Source organism: Necator americanus, chromosome I (genome assembly GCF_031761385.1).
Source record: "Necator americanus strain Aroian chromosome I, whole genome shotgun sequence".
Lineage (NCBI taxonomy): Eukaryota > Metazoa > Nematoda > Chromadorea > Rhabditida > Ancylostomatidae > Necator > Necator americanus.
In genome coordinates, this window is record NC_087371.1 from 26479803 (window position 1) to 26494664 (window position 14862).

Genomic DNA, 14862 nt, shown 5'->3' on the forward strand with positions numbered 1-14862 from the left:
ATAGATATACTATCAAATGTAACGAGACAGCTTGTATGAGTGTGCTGTTAGCTAGATTTGATGATAAGATTTGATGAGATTCTTGTTAAGATATTCTCAAACTATCCTATCCCCAAGTGTTTCACGTCTTAATTCTTTTTTTTATGGACTCCTCATACATTCATTTACAATATTCGATTCTAAACGAGTTATCGAGTAGTAGTGTTTTTAGCAACGACGAAACGATTTGGAGAATGAACTGGCAAGACAAGCAGCTGATGAATCTCTAAGAAATGCCATTAGTCCGGTATCTAGTCGACTAGTCCAACTTGTGAACGATGCTGATCGACTGTTAGGAGATGCTGAAGGTGTACCAGCACAGTATAGACCATCTGCTGTTGATTTGGTTGAGGAATGTAAGAAGGCAGTCGCTCTTCTGCACGACGCACCAAAGACTCATCCTTCTGTGCAAGCCCTCGAAGCGGCGCTATCTTCTGCCGAAAATATGATTCCAGTTTTGGAAGAACGCGCTAACAATTGGGATGCATTTGTTCGAATAAGAGATGAAGCGGACATTGAATTGGACAAATTGAGAAAACCACTCGACGAAGTGTTGTCAAAACCACGAAGATCTACCAATGATGCGAAGAAAGATTTCGATGTGATTTCTAAGGAGAGGAAAAACACGAACATTCTTAGCGATAAAGTACGTCAACTTCAGGAGCTTTCCGAACTTCTCGATCCTCTTGAGAGTGCTTACGCTGATGTTCGATTCATCGATGTTGACGCAGAACAGATGGAAAAGCAATACGACGACGTATTGAATGAGCTGTCAACAGAAATTGAGGATGAAAATCTATTATGTGACTCTGTAGATCACTTCAACACTGAGATGAATAACATTTGTGATTTGTTAGCTGGAAATCCTAGTAAGGAGAACATTGAGAACATCGAACAATTCCAAATTCCTGCTCTTCGAGCACAGTTATCGATGTTAAAAGAGAGACATGATGAAGCAAATCATGCTCGTAAGCACGTGGATCCAGATTCATCTCGTTTCGCTGTCTTAGAAGATCGTATGCAATCTCTCGATGCATTGTTGGAAGACGCGAAGAAAGCCGCCGAAAAAGATGAACAGGAGCGTCTCATCGTAACGCTTACCATACGATTATCACAGATTGAAGCAATTCCTCTTCGTGAAATCACCGAAGATTCACTGAATGATATCGAGAAACAAGTTCATGATCTTCCTAAGGAGAAGGTCGAACAACTACAAAAGCGAATTGAGGATTTACGAAATGCTAAAGAACAACAGGATCACACTGTGCGAGATACCATCGAACGTTTGGCAAAAATCGAAGAAGCGATAGCTGCGCTTCCAAATCGTCAAGATATTCCAACGATCGAAGACAGACTTGGACGAATGCGTGATATTCGCGAAAGTCTACTCAATTTGGATATTACTGCTGAGAAGGACATTGACGATAGAGCAGAGAATGCTCGAAAAACAATTGATGATATGACGAAGCGTGATGAGGAAGAACTTCAGAAGTTGTTAACTGAACAAGATCTGCGCAATAATGCTATCCAATCGCTTGATGAACTAGAGCAAGATATTGCGGAAATAGAGCAAAGTTTACCGATACCATCCACATCTTCAAGTGATTTAATCGCTTACCAGCAAGGTAAAACTCCAAAACTGGTAGCTAAACTAGCAGCGATCGGTGACGTCCCCGCTGACTTATTGCCAAAGAAAGATGACCTCTCGCACAGAATCGATGACGTGAACAAGAAATTAGATGACCAAGTGAATGATCTGAAACGGTTCGAGGAGAAGACAATCGAACTCCAAAATGTTATCGATGAGTGCCGTGACAAGTTGAAATCCCGAGATACAGCCGAACCAATTGAAATTGTACAAAAAGACGCAGAAGATTTGGCAGTAGTTCTGGCTACAATCGATGCTATTCCACAAGAAGAATTGTCGCCTAGAAATCAACTAGCTCGCGATACGAATAATATCAAGGAACAAGCGAAGGTAAATTTTGGTAGTATCTTTATTTGGGATTTTTTTTCTTCTTCTTCTTAGTAGTGGGATTCGTATTTTTGGTGCACATTTTAGGAACAACTGTCAACATTGCGAAAAGCGCTTACCGATGAAGAAAAGGCTCGTGAAAAACAGGATGAGCTTAAGAACAGATTATCTGCTATAGGTGATAGTTTGAACAAGGTTGATCCAGAAAATGTCGACTACGCTCAGCAATTGGTGTCAAGCCTTGAGCCTGAGCTTCAGAAGCTAGGTGACATCGCTGACATTTGTCATCAATTTGCTATCAGCTCATCTCCTGTTGTAAGCCACAACGATCTTGACAAAACGCTTCCCGATCAAGTGCGAGATTTGCAGAAGAAGTGCGATGATGTGAAGAAGAAAACTGAGCAAGTAGCACAGTTAAACGCTGTCGCACCTGAAATACTGTTGATCTCGGAAAGTTTGCAACAACAACCAGAAGAGATCCCATCAAATCTTAACGAACAACAAGCTGTGCTTGAGGATCTCGAAACAAAGAAACAGCGCCTCGAAAACCTCTTGCAAACCATACCAACTGGTGATGCTACGGAAGAATTGCGACAAAAAAGCGCATGGGATTTGTCGAAACTGAAAGACCTTTTGAAGAGGCTTGGCGATTCAGTGGGCGATAAGCTGGCTGCTCTGGCCGCTTTCAACGCTGCACGCAAAGATGCTGAAGATCAACTGCTTGCAATCACTGGTCCTGTATCTGAAGAGAAAACACCAGATGAACTTAAAAAGGATGAAGAATCGTTAGTTAGATTGCAGCAAAATATTTCGCAACTTGATCGTGATGGTTTGGACGAGGAACAGAGGGATGAACATGCTCAGCTGCTCGATCGTATTAACAAATCGCTTGATATCATCAAGGTATGTTTCTAGTAAATTATTTAATTTTAAGACTCATTATTGTTTGCTTTGAAGAGTTTTGTGCAGAATTTTCTTCCTTTGTTTTCGTTTTCATTTTCATTTCATTCGTTCTCTTTAACTCTTTTTCTCCCCTCTTTTTCTTCCTGGCTTTTTTCTCGTTGACTTGCTCGCATTCATCGTTATCATGGTATAGTGAATGGACTTCAAATACAGATAGATATACTATCAAATGTAACGAGACAGCTTGTATGAGTGTGCTGTTAGCTAGATTTGATGAGATTCTTGTTAAGATATTCTCAAACTATCCTATCCCCAAGTGTTTCACGTCTTAATTTTTTTCTTATGGACTCCTCATACATTCATTTACAATATTCGATTCTAATCGAGTTATCGAGTAGTAGTGTTTTTAGCAACGACGAAACGATTTGGAGAATGAACTGGCAAGACAAGCAGCTGATGAATCTCTAAGAAATGCCATTAGTCCGGTATCTAGTCGACTAGTCCAACTTGTGAACGATGCTGATCGACTGTTAGGAGATGCTGAAGGTGTACCAGCACAGTATAGACCATCTGCTGTTGATTTGGTTGAGGAATGTAAGAAGGCAGTCGCTCTTCTGCACGACGCACCAAAGACTCATCCTTCTGTGCAAGCCCTCGAAGCGGCGCTATCTTCTGCCGAAAATATGATTCCAGTTTTGGAAGAACGCGCTAACAATTGGGATGCATTTGTTCGAATAAGAGATGAAGCGGACATTGAATTGGACAAATTGAGAAAACCACTCGACGAAGTGTTGTCAAAACCACGAAGATCTACCAATGATGCGAAGAAAGATTTCGATGTGATTTCTAAGGAGAGGAAAAACACGAACATTCTTAGCGATAAAGTACGTCAACTTCAGGAGCTTTCCGAACTTCTCGATCCTCTTGAGAGTGCTTACGCTGATGTTCGATTCATCGATGTTGACGCAGAACAGATGGAAAAGCAATACGACGACGTATTGAATGAGCTGTCAACAGAAATTGAGGATGAAAATCTATTATGTGACTCTGTAGATCACTTCAACACTGAGATGAATAACATTTGTGATTTGTTAGCTGGAAATCCTAGTAAGGAGAACATTGAGAACATCGAACAATTCCAAATTCCTGCTCTTCGAGCACAGTTATCGATGTTAAAAGAGAGACATGATGAAGCAAATCATGCTCGTAAGCACGTGGATCCAGATTCATCTCGTTTCGCTGTCTTAGAAGATCGTATGCAATCTCTCGATGCATTGTTGGAAGACGCGAAGAAAGCCGCCGAAAAAGATGAACAGGAGCGTCTCATCGTAACGCTTACCATACGATTATCACAGATTGAAGCAATTCCTCTTCGTGAAATCACCGAAGATTCACTGAATGATATCGAGAAACAAGTTCATGATCTTCCTAAGGAGAAGGTCGAACAACTACAAAAGCGAATTGAGGATTTACGAAATGCTAAAGAACAACAGGATCACACTGTGCGAGATACCATCGAACGTTTGGCAAAAATCGAAGAAGCGATAGCTGCGCTTCCAAATCGTCAAGATATTCCAACGATCGAAGACAGACTTGGACGAATGCGTGATATTCGCGAAAGTCTACTCAATTTGGATATTACTGCTGAGAAGGACATTGACGATAGAGCAGAGAATGCTCGAAAAACAATTGATGATATGACGAAGCGTGATGAGGAAGAACTTCAGAAGTTGTTAACTGAACAAGATCTGCGCAATAATGCTATCCAATCGCTTGATGAACTAGAGCAAGATATTGCGGAAATAGAGCAAAGTTTACCGATACCATCCACATCTTCAAGTGATTTAATCGCTTACCAGCAAGGTAAAACTCCAAAACTGGTAGCTAAACTAGCAGCGATCGGTGACGTCCCCGCTGACTTATTGCCAAAGAAAGATGACCTCTCGCACAGAATCGATGACGTGAACAAGAAATTAGATGACCAAGTGAATGATCTGAAACGGTTCGAGGAGAAGACAATCGAACTCCAAAATGTTATCGATGAGTGCCGTGACAAGTTGAAATCCCGAGATACAGCCGAACCAATTGAAATTGTACAAAAAGACGCAGAAGATTTGGCAGTAGTTCTGGCTACAATCGATGCTATTCCACAAGAAGAATTGTCGCCTAGAAATCAACTAGCTCGCGATACGAATAATATCAAGGAACAAGCGAAGGTAAATTTTGGTAGTATCTTTATTTGGGATTTTTTTTCTTCTTCTTCTTAGTAGTGGGATTCGTATTTTTGGTGCACATTTTAGGAACAACTGTCAACATTGCGAAAAGCGCTTACCGATGAAGAAAAGGCTCGTGAAAAACAGGATGAGCTTAAGAACAGATTATCTGCTATAGGTGATAGTTTGAACAAGGTTGATCCAGAAAATGTCGACTACGCTCAGCAATTGGTGTCAAGCCTTGAGCCTGAGCTTCAGAAGCTAGGTGACATCGCTGACATTTGTCATCAATTTGCTATCAGCTCATCTCCTGTTGTAAGCCACAACGATCTTGACAAAACGCTTCCCGATCAAGTGCGAGATTTGCAGAAGAAGTGCGATGATGTGAAGAAGAAAACTGAGCAAGTAGCACAGTTAAACGCTGTCGCACCTGAAATACTGTTGATCTCGGAAAGTTTGCAACAACAACCAGAAGAGATCCCATCAAATCTTAACGAACAACAAGCTGTGCTTGAGGATCTCGAAACAAAGAAACAGCGCCTCGAAAACCTCTTGCAAACCATACCAACTGGTGATGCTACGGAAGAATTGCGACAAAAAAGCGCATGGGATTTGTCGAAACTGAAAGACCTTTTGAAGAGGCTTGGCGATTCAGTGGGCGATAAGCTGGCTGCTCTGGCCGCTTTCAACGCTGCACGCAAAGATGCTGAAGATCAACTGCTTGCAATCACTGGTCCTGTATCTGAAGAGAAAACACCAGATGAACTTAAAAAGGATGAAGAATCGTTAGTTAGATTGCAGCAAAATATTTCGCAACTTGATCGTGATGGTTTGGACGAGGAACAGAGGGATGAACATGCTCAGCTGCTCGATCGTATTAACAAATCGCTTGATATCATCAAGGTATGTTTCTAGTAAATTATTTAATTTTAAGACTCATTATTGTTTGCTTTGAAGAGTTTTGTGCAGAATTTTCTTCCTTTGTTTTCGTTTTCATTTTCATTTCATTCGTTCTCTTTAACTCTTTTTCTCCCCTCTTTTTCTTCCTGGCTTTTTTCTCGTTGACTTGCTCGCATTCATCGTTATCATGGTATAGTGAATGGACTTCAAATACAGATAGATATACTATCAAATGTAACGAGACAGCTTGTATGAGTGTGCTGTTAGCTTTGAGATTTGATGAGATTCTTGTTAAGATATTCTCAAACTATCCTATCCCCAAGTGTTTCACGTCTTAATTCTTTTTCTTATGGACTCCTCATACATTCATTTACAATATTCGATTCTAATCGAGTTATCGAGTAGTAGTGTTTTTAGCAACGACGAAACGATTTGGAGAATGAACTGGCAAGACAAGCAGCTGATGAATCTCTAAGAAATGCCATTAGTCCGGTATCTAGTCGACTAGTCCAACTTGTGAACGATGCTGATCGACTGTTAGGAGATGCTGAAGGTGTACCAGCACAGTATAGACCATCTGCTGTTGATTTGGTTGAGGAATGTAAGAAGGCAGTCGCTCTTCTGCACGACGCACCAAAGACTCATCCTTCTGTGCAAGCCCTCGAAGCGGCGCTATCTTCTGCCGAAAATATGATTCCAGTTTTGGAAGAACGCGCTAACAATTGGGATGCATTTGTTCGAATAAGAGATGAAGCGGACATTGAATTGGACAAATTGAGAAAACCACTCGACGAAGTGTTGTCAAAACCACGAAGATCTACCAATGATGCGAAGAAAGATTTCGATGTGATTTCTAAGGAGAGGAAAAACACGAACATTCTTAGCGATAAAGTACGTCAACTTCAGGAGCTTTCCGAACTTCTCGATCCTCTTGAGAGTGCTTACGCTGATGTTCGATTCATCGATGTTGACGCAGAACAGATGGAAAAGCAATACGACGACGTATTGAATGAGCTGTCAACAGAAATTGAGGATGAAAATCTATTATGTGACTCTGTAGATCACTTCAACACTGAGATGAATAACATTTGTGATTTGTTAGCTGGAAATCCTAGTAAGGAGAACATTGAGAACATCGAACAATTCCAAATTCCTGCTCTTCGAGCACAGTTATCGATGTTAAAAGAGAGACATGATGAAGCAAATCATGCTCGTAAGCACGTGGATCCAGATTCATCTCGTTTCGCTGTCTTAGAAGATCGTATGCAATCTCTCGATGCATTGTTGGAAGACGCGAAGAAAGCCGCCGAAAAAGATGAACAGGAGCGTCTCATCGTAACGCTTACCATACGATTATCACAGATTGAAGCAATTCCTCTTCGTGAAATCACCGAAGATTCACTGAATGATATCGAGAAACAAGTTCATGATCTTCCTAAGGAGAAGGTCGAACAACTACAAAAGCGAATTGAGGATTTACGAAATGCTAAAGAACAACAGGATCACACTGTGCGAGATACCATCGAACGTTTGGCAAAAATCGAAGAAGCGATAGCTGCGCTTCCAAATCGTCAAGATATTCCAACGATCGAAGACAGACTTGGACGAATGCGTGATATTCGCGAAAGTCTACTCAATTTGGATATTACTGCTGAGAAGGACATTGACGATAGAGCAGAGAATGCTCGAAAAACAATTGATGATATGACGAAGCGTGATGAGGAAGAACTTCAGAAGTTGTTAACTGAACAAGATCTGCGCAATAATGCTATCCAATCGCTTGATGAACTAGAGCAAGATATTGCGGAAATAGAGCAAAGTTTACCGATACCATCCACATCTTCAAGTGATTTAATCGCTTACCAGCAAGGTAAAACTCCAAAACTGGTAGCTAAACTAGCAGCGATCGGTGACGTCCCCGCTGACTTATTGCCAAAGAAAGATGACCTCTCGCACAGAATCGATGACGTGAACAAGAAATTAGATGACCAAGTGAATGATCTGAAACGGTTCGAGGAGAAGACAATCGAACTCCAAAATGTTATCGATGAGTGCCGTGACAAGTTGAAATCCCGAGATACAGCCGAACCAATTGAAATTGTACAAAAAGACGCAGAAGATTTGGCAGTAGTTCTGGCTACAATCGATGCTATTCCACAAGAAGAATTGTCGCCTAGAAATCAACTAGCTCGCGATACGAATAATATCAAGGAACAAGCGAAGGTAAATTTTGGTAGTATCTTTATTTGGGATTTTTTTTCTTCTTCTTCTTAGTAGTGGGATTCGTATTTTTGGTGCACATTTTAGGAACAACTGTCAACATTGCGAAAAGCGCTTACCGATGAAGAAAAGGCTCGTGAAAAACAGGATGAGCTTAAGAACAGATTATCTGCTATAGGTGATAGTTTGAACAAGGTTGATCCAGAAAATGTCGACTACGCTCAGCAATTGGTGTCAAGCCTTGAGCCTGAGCTTCAGAAGCTAGGTGACATCGCTGACATTTGTCATCAATTTGCTATCAGCTCATCTCCTGTTGTAAGCCACAACGATCTTGACAAAACGCTTCCCGATCAAGTGCGAGATTTGCAGAAGAAGTGCGATGATGTGAAGAAGAAAACTGAGCAAGTAGCACAGTTAAACGCTGTCGCACCTGAAATACTGTTGATCTCGGAAAGTTTGCAACAACAACCAGAAGAGATCCCATCAAATCTTAACGAACAACAAGCTGTGCTTGAGGATCTCGAAACAAAGAAACAGCGCCTCGAAAACCTCTTGCAAACCATACCAACTGGTGATGCTACGGAAGAATTGCGACAAAAAAGCGCATGGGATTTGTCGAAACTGAAAGACCTTTTGAAGAGGCTTGGCGATTCAGTGGGCGATAAGTTGGCTGCTCTGGCCGCTTTCAACGCTGCACGCAAAGATGCTGAAGATCAACTGCTTGCAATCACTGGTCCTGTATCTGAAGAGAAAACACCAGATGAACTTAAAAAGGATGAAGAATCGCTAGTTAGATTGCAGCAAAATATTTCGCAACTTGATCGTGATGGTTTGGACGAGGAACAGAGGGATGAACATGCTCAGCTGCTCGATCGTATTAACAAATCGCTTGATATCATCAAGGTATGTTTCTAGTAAATTATTTAATTTTAAGACTCATTATTGTTTTTGCTTTGAAGAGTTTTGTGCAGAATTTTCTTCCTTTGTTTTCGTTTTCATTTTCATTTCATTCGTTCTCTTTAACTCTTTTTCTCCCCTCTTTTTCTTCCTGGCTTTTTTCTCGTTGACTTGCTCGCATTCATCGTTATCATGGTATAGTGAATGGACTTCAAATACAGATAGATATACTATCAAATGTAACGAGACAGCTTGTATGAGTGTGCTGTTAGCTAGATTTGATGATAAGATTTGATGAGATTCTTGTTAAGATATTCTCAAACTATCCTATCCCCAAGTGTTTCACGTCTTAATTTCTTTTTTTATGGACTCCTCATACATTCATTTACAATATTCGATTCTAAACGAGTTATCGAGTAGTAGTGTTTTTAGCAACGACGAAACGATTTGGAGAATGAACTGGCAAGACAAGCAGCTGATGAATCTCTAAGAAATGCCATTAGTCCGGTATCTAGTCGACTAGTCCAACTTGTGAACGATGCTGATCGACTGTTAGGAGATGCTGAAGGTGTACCAGCACAGTATAGACCATCTGCTGTTGATTTGGTTGAGGAATGTAAGAAGGCAGTCGCTCTTCTACACGACGCACCAAAGACTCATCCTTCTGTGCAAGCCCTCGAAGCGGCGCTATCTTCTGCCGAAAATATGATTCCAGTTTTGGAAGAACGCGCTAACAATTGGGATGCATTTGTTCGAATAAGAGATGAAGCGGACATTGAATTGGACAAATTGAGAAAACCACTCGACGAAGTGTTGTCAAAACCACGAAGATCTACCAATGATGCGAAGAAAGATTTCGATGTGATTTCTAAGGAGAGGAAAAACACGAACATTCTTAGCGATAAAGTACGTCAACTTCAGGAGCTTTCCGAACTTCTCGATCCTCTTGAGAGTGCTTACGCTGATGTTCGATTCATCGATGTTGACGCAGAACAGATGGAAAAGCAATACGACGACGTATTGAATGAGCTGTCAACAGAAATTGAGGATGAAAATCTATTATGTGACTCTGTAGATCACTTCAACACTGAGATGAATAACATTTGTGATTTGTTAGCTGGAAATCCTAGTAAGGAGAACATTGAGAACATCGAACAATTCCAAATTCCTGCTCTTCGAGCACAGTTATCGATGTTAAAAGAGAGACATGATGAAGCAAATCATGCTCGTAAGCACGTGGATCCAGATTCATCTCGTTTCGCTGTCTTAGAAGATCGTATGCAATCTCTCGATGCATTGTTGGAAGACGCGAAGAAAGCCGCCGAAAAAGATGAACAGGAGCGTCTCATCGTAACGCTTACCATACGATTATCACAGATTGAAGCAATTCCTCTTCGTGAAATCACCGAAGATTCACTGAATGATATCGAGAAACAAGTTCATGATCTTCCTAAGGAGAAGGTCGAACAACTACAAAAGCGAATTGAGGATTTACGAAATGCTAAAGAACAACAGGATCACACTGTGCGAGATACCATCGAACGTTTGGCAAAAATCGAAGAAGCGATAGCTGCGCTTCCAAATCGTCAAGATATTCCAACGATCGAAGACAGACTTGGACGAATGCGTGATATTCGTGAAAGTCTACTCAATTTGGATATTACTGCTGAGAAGGACATTGACGATAGAGCAGAGAATGCTCGAAAAACAATTGATGATATGACGAAGCGTGATGAGGAAGAACTTCAGAAGTTGTTAACTGAACAAGATCTGCGCAATAATGCTATCCAATCGCTTGATGAACTAGAGCAAGATATTGCGGAAATAGAGCAAAGTTTACCGATACCATCCACATCTTCAAGTGATTTAATCGCTTACCAGCAAGGTAAAACTCCAAAACTGGTAGCTAAACTAGCAGCGATCGGTGACGTCCCCGCTGACTTATTGCCAAAGAAAGATGACCTCTCGCACAGAATCGATGACGTGAACAAGAAATTAGATGACCAAGTGAATGATCTGAAACGGTTCGAGGAGAAGACAATCGAACTCCAAAATGTTATCGATGAGTGCCGTGACAAGTTGAAATCCCGAGATACAGCCGAACCAATCGAAATTGTACAAAAAGACGCAGAAGATTTGGCAGTAGTTCTGGCTACAATCGATGCTATTCCACAAGAGGAATTGTCGCCTAGAAATCAACTAGCTCGCGATACGAATAATATCAAGGAACAAGCGAAGGTAAATTTTGGTAGTATCTTTATTTGGGATTTTTTTTCTTCTTCTTCTTAGTAGTGGGATTCGTATTTTTGGTGCACATTTTAGGAACAACTGTCAACATTGCGAAAAGCGCTTACCGATGAAGAAAAGGCTCGTGAAAAACAGGATGAGCTTAAGAACAGATTATCTGCTATAGGTGATAGTTTGAACAAGGTTGATCCAGAAAATGTCGACTACGCTCAGCAATTGGTGTCAAGCCTTGAGCCTGAGCTTCAGAAGCTAGGTGACATCGCTGACATTTGTCATCAATTTGCTATCAGCTCATCTCCTGTTGTAAGCCACAACGATCTTGACAAAACGCTTCCCGATCAAGTGCGAGATTTGCAGAAGAAGTGCGATGATGTGAAGAAGAAAACTGAGCAAGTAGCACAGTTAAACGCTGTCGCACCTGAAATACTGTTGATCTCGGAAAGTTTGCAACAACAACCAGAAGAGATCCCATCAAATCTTAACGAACAACAAGCTGTGCTTGAGGATCTCGAAACAAAGAAACAGCGCCTCGAAAACCTCTTGCAAACCATACCAACTGGTGATGCTACGGAAGAATTGCGACAAAAAAGCGCATGGGATTTGTCGAAACTGAAAGACCTTTTGAAGAGGCTTGGCGATTCAGTGGGCGATAAGTTGGCTGCTCTGGCCGCTTTCAACGCTGCACGCAAAGATGCTGAAGATCAACTGCTTGCAATCACTGGTCCTGTATCTGAAGAGAAAACACCAGATGAACTTAAAAAGGATGAAGAATCGCTAGTTAGATTGCAGCAAAATATTTCGCAACTTGATCGTGATGGTTTGGACGAGGAACAGAGGGATGAACATGCTCAGCTGCTCGATCGTATTAACAAATCGCTTGATATCATCAAGGTATGTTTCTAGTAAATTATTTAATTTTAAGACTCATTATTGTTTTTGCTTTGAAGAGTTTTGTGCAGAATTTTCTTCCTTTGTTTTCGTTTTCATTTTCATTTCATTCGTTCTCTTTAACTCTTTTTCTCCCCTCTTTTTCTTCCTGGCTTTTTTCTCGTTGACTTGCTCGCATTCATCGTTATCATGGTATAGTGAATGGACTTCAAATACAGATAGATATACTATCAAATGTAACGAGACAGCTTGTATGAGTGTGCTGTTAGCTAGATTTGATGATAAGATTTGATGAGATTCTTGTTAAGATATTCTCAAACTATCCTATCCCCAAGTGTTTCACGTCTTAATTCTCTTTTTTTATGGACTCCTCATACATTCATTTACAATATTCGATTCTAATCGAGTTATCGAGTAGTAGTGTTTTTAGCAACGACGAAACGATTTGGAGGATGAACTGGCAAGGCAAGCAGCTGATGAATCTATTAGAAACATAGTTAGTCCAGTATCCAGTCGACTAGTTCAACTTGTGAACGATGCTGATCGACTATTGGTAGACGCTGAAGGAGTAGCAGCTCAGTACAGACCACTTGCGGATGAGCTGGTTGAGGAGTGCAGAAAGGCCGCAACCGTTTTACGTAGTGCTCCAGCAACTCATCCTTCTGTGGAAGAACTTGAAGCGGCACTTTCTTCTGCCGAATACATGGTTCCAGCTCTGGAAGAACGCGCCAACAAGTGGGATGAATTCGTGCGAATAAGAGACGAAGCCAGTAAGACCCTTGAAGCCGTACTTTTGGCGCTTTCATTATTCCAAGAAAGGACAGAGCTCATTCCTCTACCTTATGGTGAAGTAGAACTTCAAAACCTGAAGGTTTGTGCACTTTTGCTGCCTTATTGTGCTTTTTTTAAACAATAATTTTCTTTTTAGCACCTGTATGCGGATATAGAAAGGCTTCGTGATGTTGAGAAGAAACTTAACGAGCTTTCCTTACTTTTACGACCGTTGCTTCACGTTTCGCAAGATGTTCGTTTCTTTTCTGTTGACCAAGAAAGGACAGAGAAACTATATGAGGTATTGCAAAAATATTAACAATTTCTTTAATCCTCATTTTCAACAGTTCTACCGACCATATTCGCTGATTCTTTTGTTTCTTTCCTTTTCTTGTTCTTTTTCCAACTGGGAAACTCCTTGCTGCAGGAAATAACAGAACGACTCGCCACAGAGATCACCGCAGAAGCACAACTGAACAGAACTCTCGAGATACTTACCACTGAGCTGAATCATTGCAGCGAAGAGCTCACCTCCGAAGATGATGAGCAGAAAGATAGACTGGTATGTTCTCCTATTTGTATTTGTATTCTGAATGAAACTTATTTACAACTTTGATCGAGCGACTACTTTTCAGAGCCACGAATCACTCCTTCTTGACATCATTGCCCACTTAGAAAACCAAAAGGTTATTGTGGAACGTAGTGCACAGAGTCGACGGTATATCGAGAGCAGCACCTCAACCAGTCTTGATCGACTTATGCAGCGTGCGCAGGACCTTCTGGAGGCATTAAGACGTGCTCCACAAACAAGCAGGGACTCAGCAGCACGAGAAGAGTACGACGTCGATGCTGCTGCTGAAGTTCTTGCAGCTTTATATCCTGAGTCACACCCTTACAGTGTGCTCGCAGAACATGGATTCGAAGGAATTCCGTCTGATACAGACTCAAAGAGCGAGTTGGAATCCATTGACGGTTCTTCGTCTGGAATGCTTTCCCCGATTCCAGATACCGCTACTAGTATCGTAGCAGCTTCACACTTCCGTCGCCAAAGGTCGCGATGGAGACGGGTTCTTCGTACAGCATTGCCTCTTCAGGTAAGTTTCTTTATCCAACAATCTCTCTTTTATCCTTTTCTTAAGTGATTCCTAATCCAGAGCAAGACCCCTCCGTTATAGCAAACCTATGTCCTAAAGTAACGAGTGGAAGTGAATCCTCTCACGTGATAAGTAGAACATATAATTTTGCCCGCCTTCATTTGTTCATTACATCACATACACCTAAGGCGTTACCAAATAGACTGGCTGTTTCCGCAGAAAACTCGCTTATTGCAGAGTAGGATTATAAAGATAAGATTATGTGGAGGAATAAATCGTAAACGGTTTTCTTTGCTAGTAAAATATGCACACAAAAACAAAACGTACTAGCTCAAACTCGTATGAAGTTGGAAACTTCACTTTTACTGACTTCAATCACTGTCAACAGTAGCCGTTTTATCCATATCCAAAAAATTCTAACGGTAGGATTGACATTATTCATCCAAGTAGTGTTTTGTCTCAGTGCTCTGCAACTTCTCTCCCACAAAAATCAACGTGCTAGCTAGGATAAAAAAAATTGACACCTGTTATTTTCAGGCAATGCTGGTTCTACTCTTGGGAGCAGCATGTCTGGTTCCGCATTGCGATGACGAGTATTGCTGTCAACTGCTAAACAACTTCGCAAGAAGCTTTGATCCATCTCTTGAATTTATAAATGGACCTCCGCCTTTCTGATTAGCACGACGATGTACATTTTAATGCAGGCTCCACATGA

The 14862-nt window shown here is 41.2% G+C and overlaps 1 protein-coding gene across 4 annotated transcripts in view; it reads left to right on the forward strand.

The window, feature by feature from the left end:
* The window catches only part of RB195_006931 (uncharacterized protein), a gene marked incomplete at both ends in the record, with an annotated part of 60043 nt that extends 45221 nt beyond the window's left edge, over positions 1–14822 (forward strand). For 3 of the 4 annotated variants that reach the window (XM_064180293.1, XM_064180292.1, XM_064180294.1), the window contains 14 exons: positions 212–2017; positions 2102–2917; positions 3328–5133; positions 5218–6033; positions 6448–8253; positions 8338–9153; positions 9580–11385; positions 11470–12285; positions 12713–13153; positions 13211–13354; positions 13481–13615; positions 13689–13888; positions 13952–14147; positions 14685–14822. In XM_064180293.1, coding sequence (XP_064037172.1) covers positions 212–2017; positions 2102–2917; positions 3328–5133; positions 5218–6033; positions 6448–8253; positions 8338–9153; positions 9580–11385; positions 11470–12285; positions 12713–13153; positions 13211–13354; positions 13481–13615; positions 13689–13888; positions 13952–14147; positions 14685–14822 — 11742 coding nt within the window. Of the gene's footprint in view, positions 1–211; positions 2018–2101; positions 2918–3327; positions 5134–5217; positions 6034–6447; positions 8254–8337; positions 9154–9579; positions 11386–11469; positions 12286–12712; positions 13154–13210; positions 13355–13480; positions 13616–13688; positions 14148–14684 lie in introns of all 4 variants that reach the window. The other variant, XM_064180291.1, reaches the window with a different exon arrangement.
* Between the last annotated feature and the right edge of the window lie 40 nt (positions 14823–14862).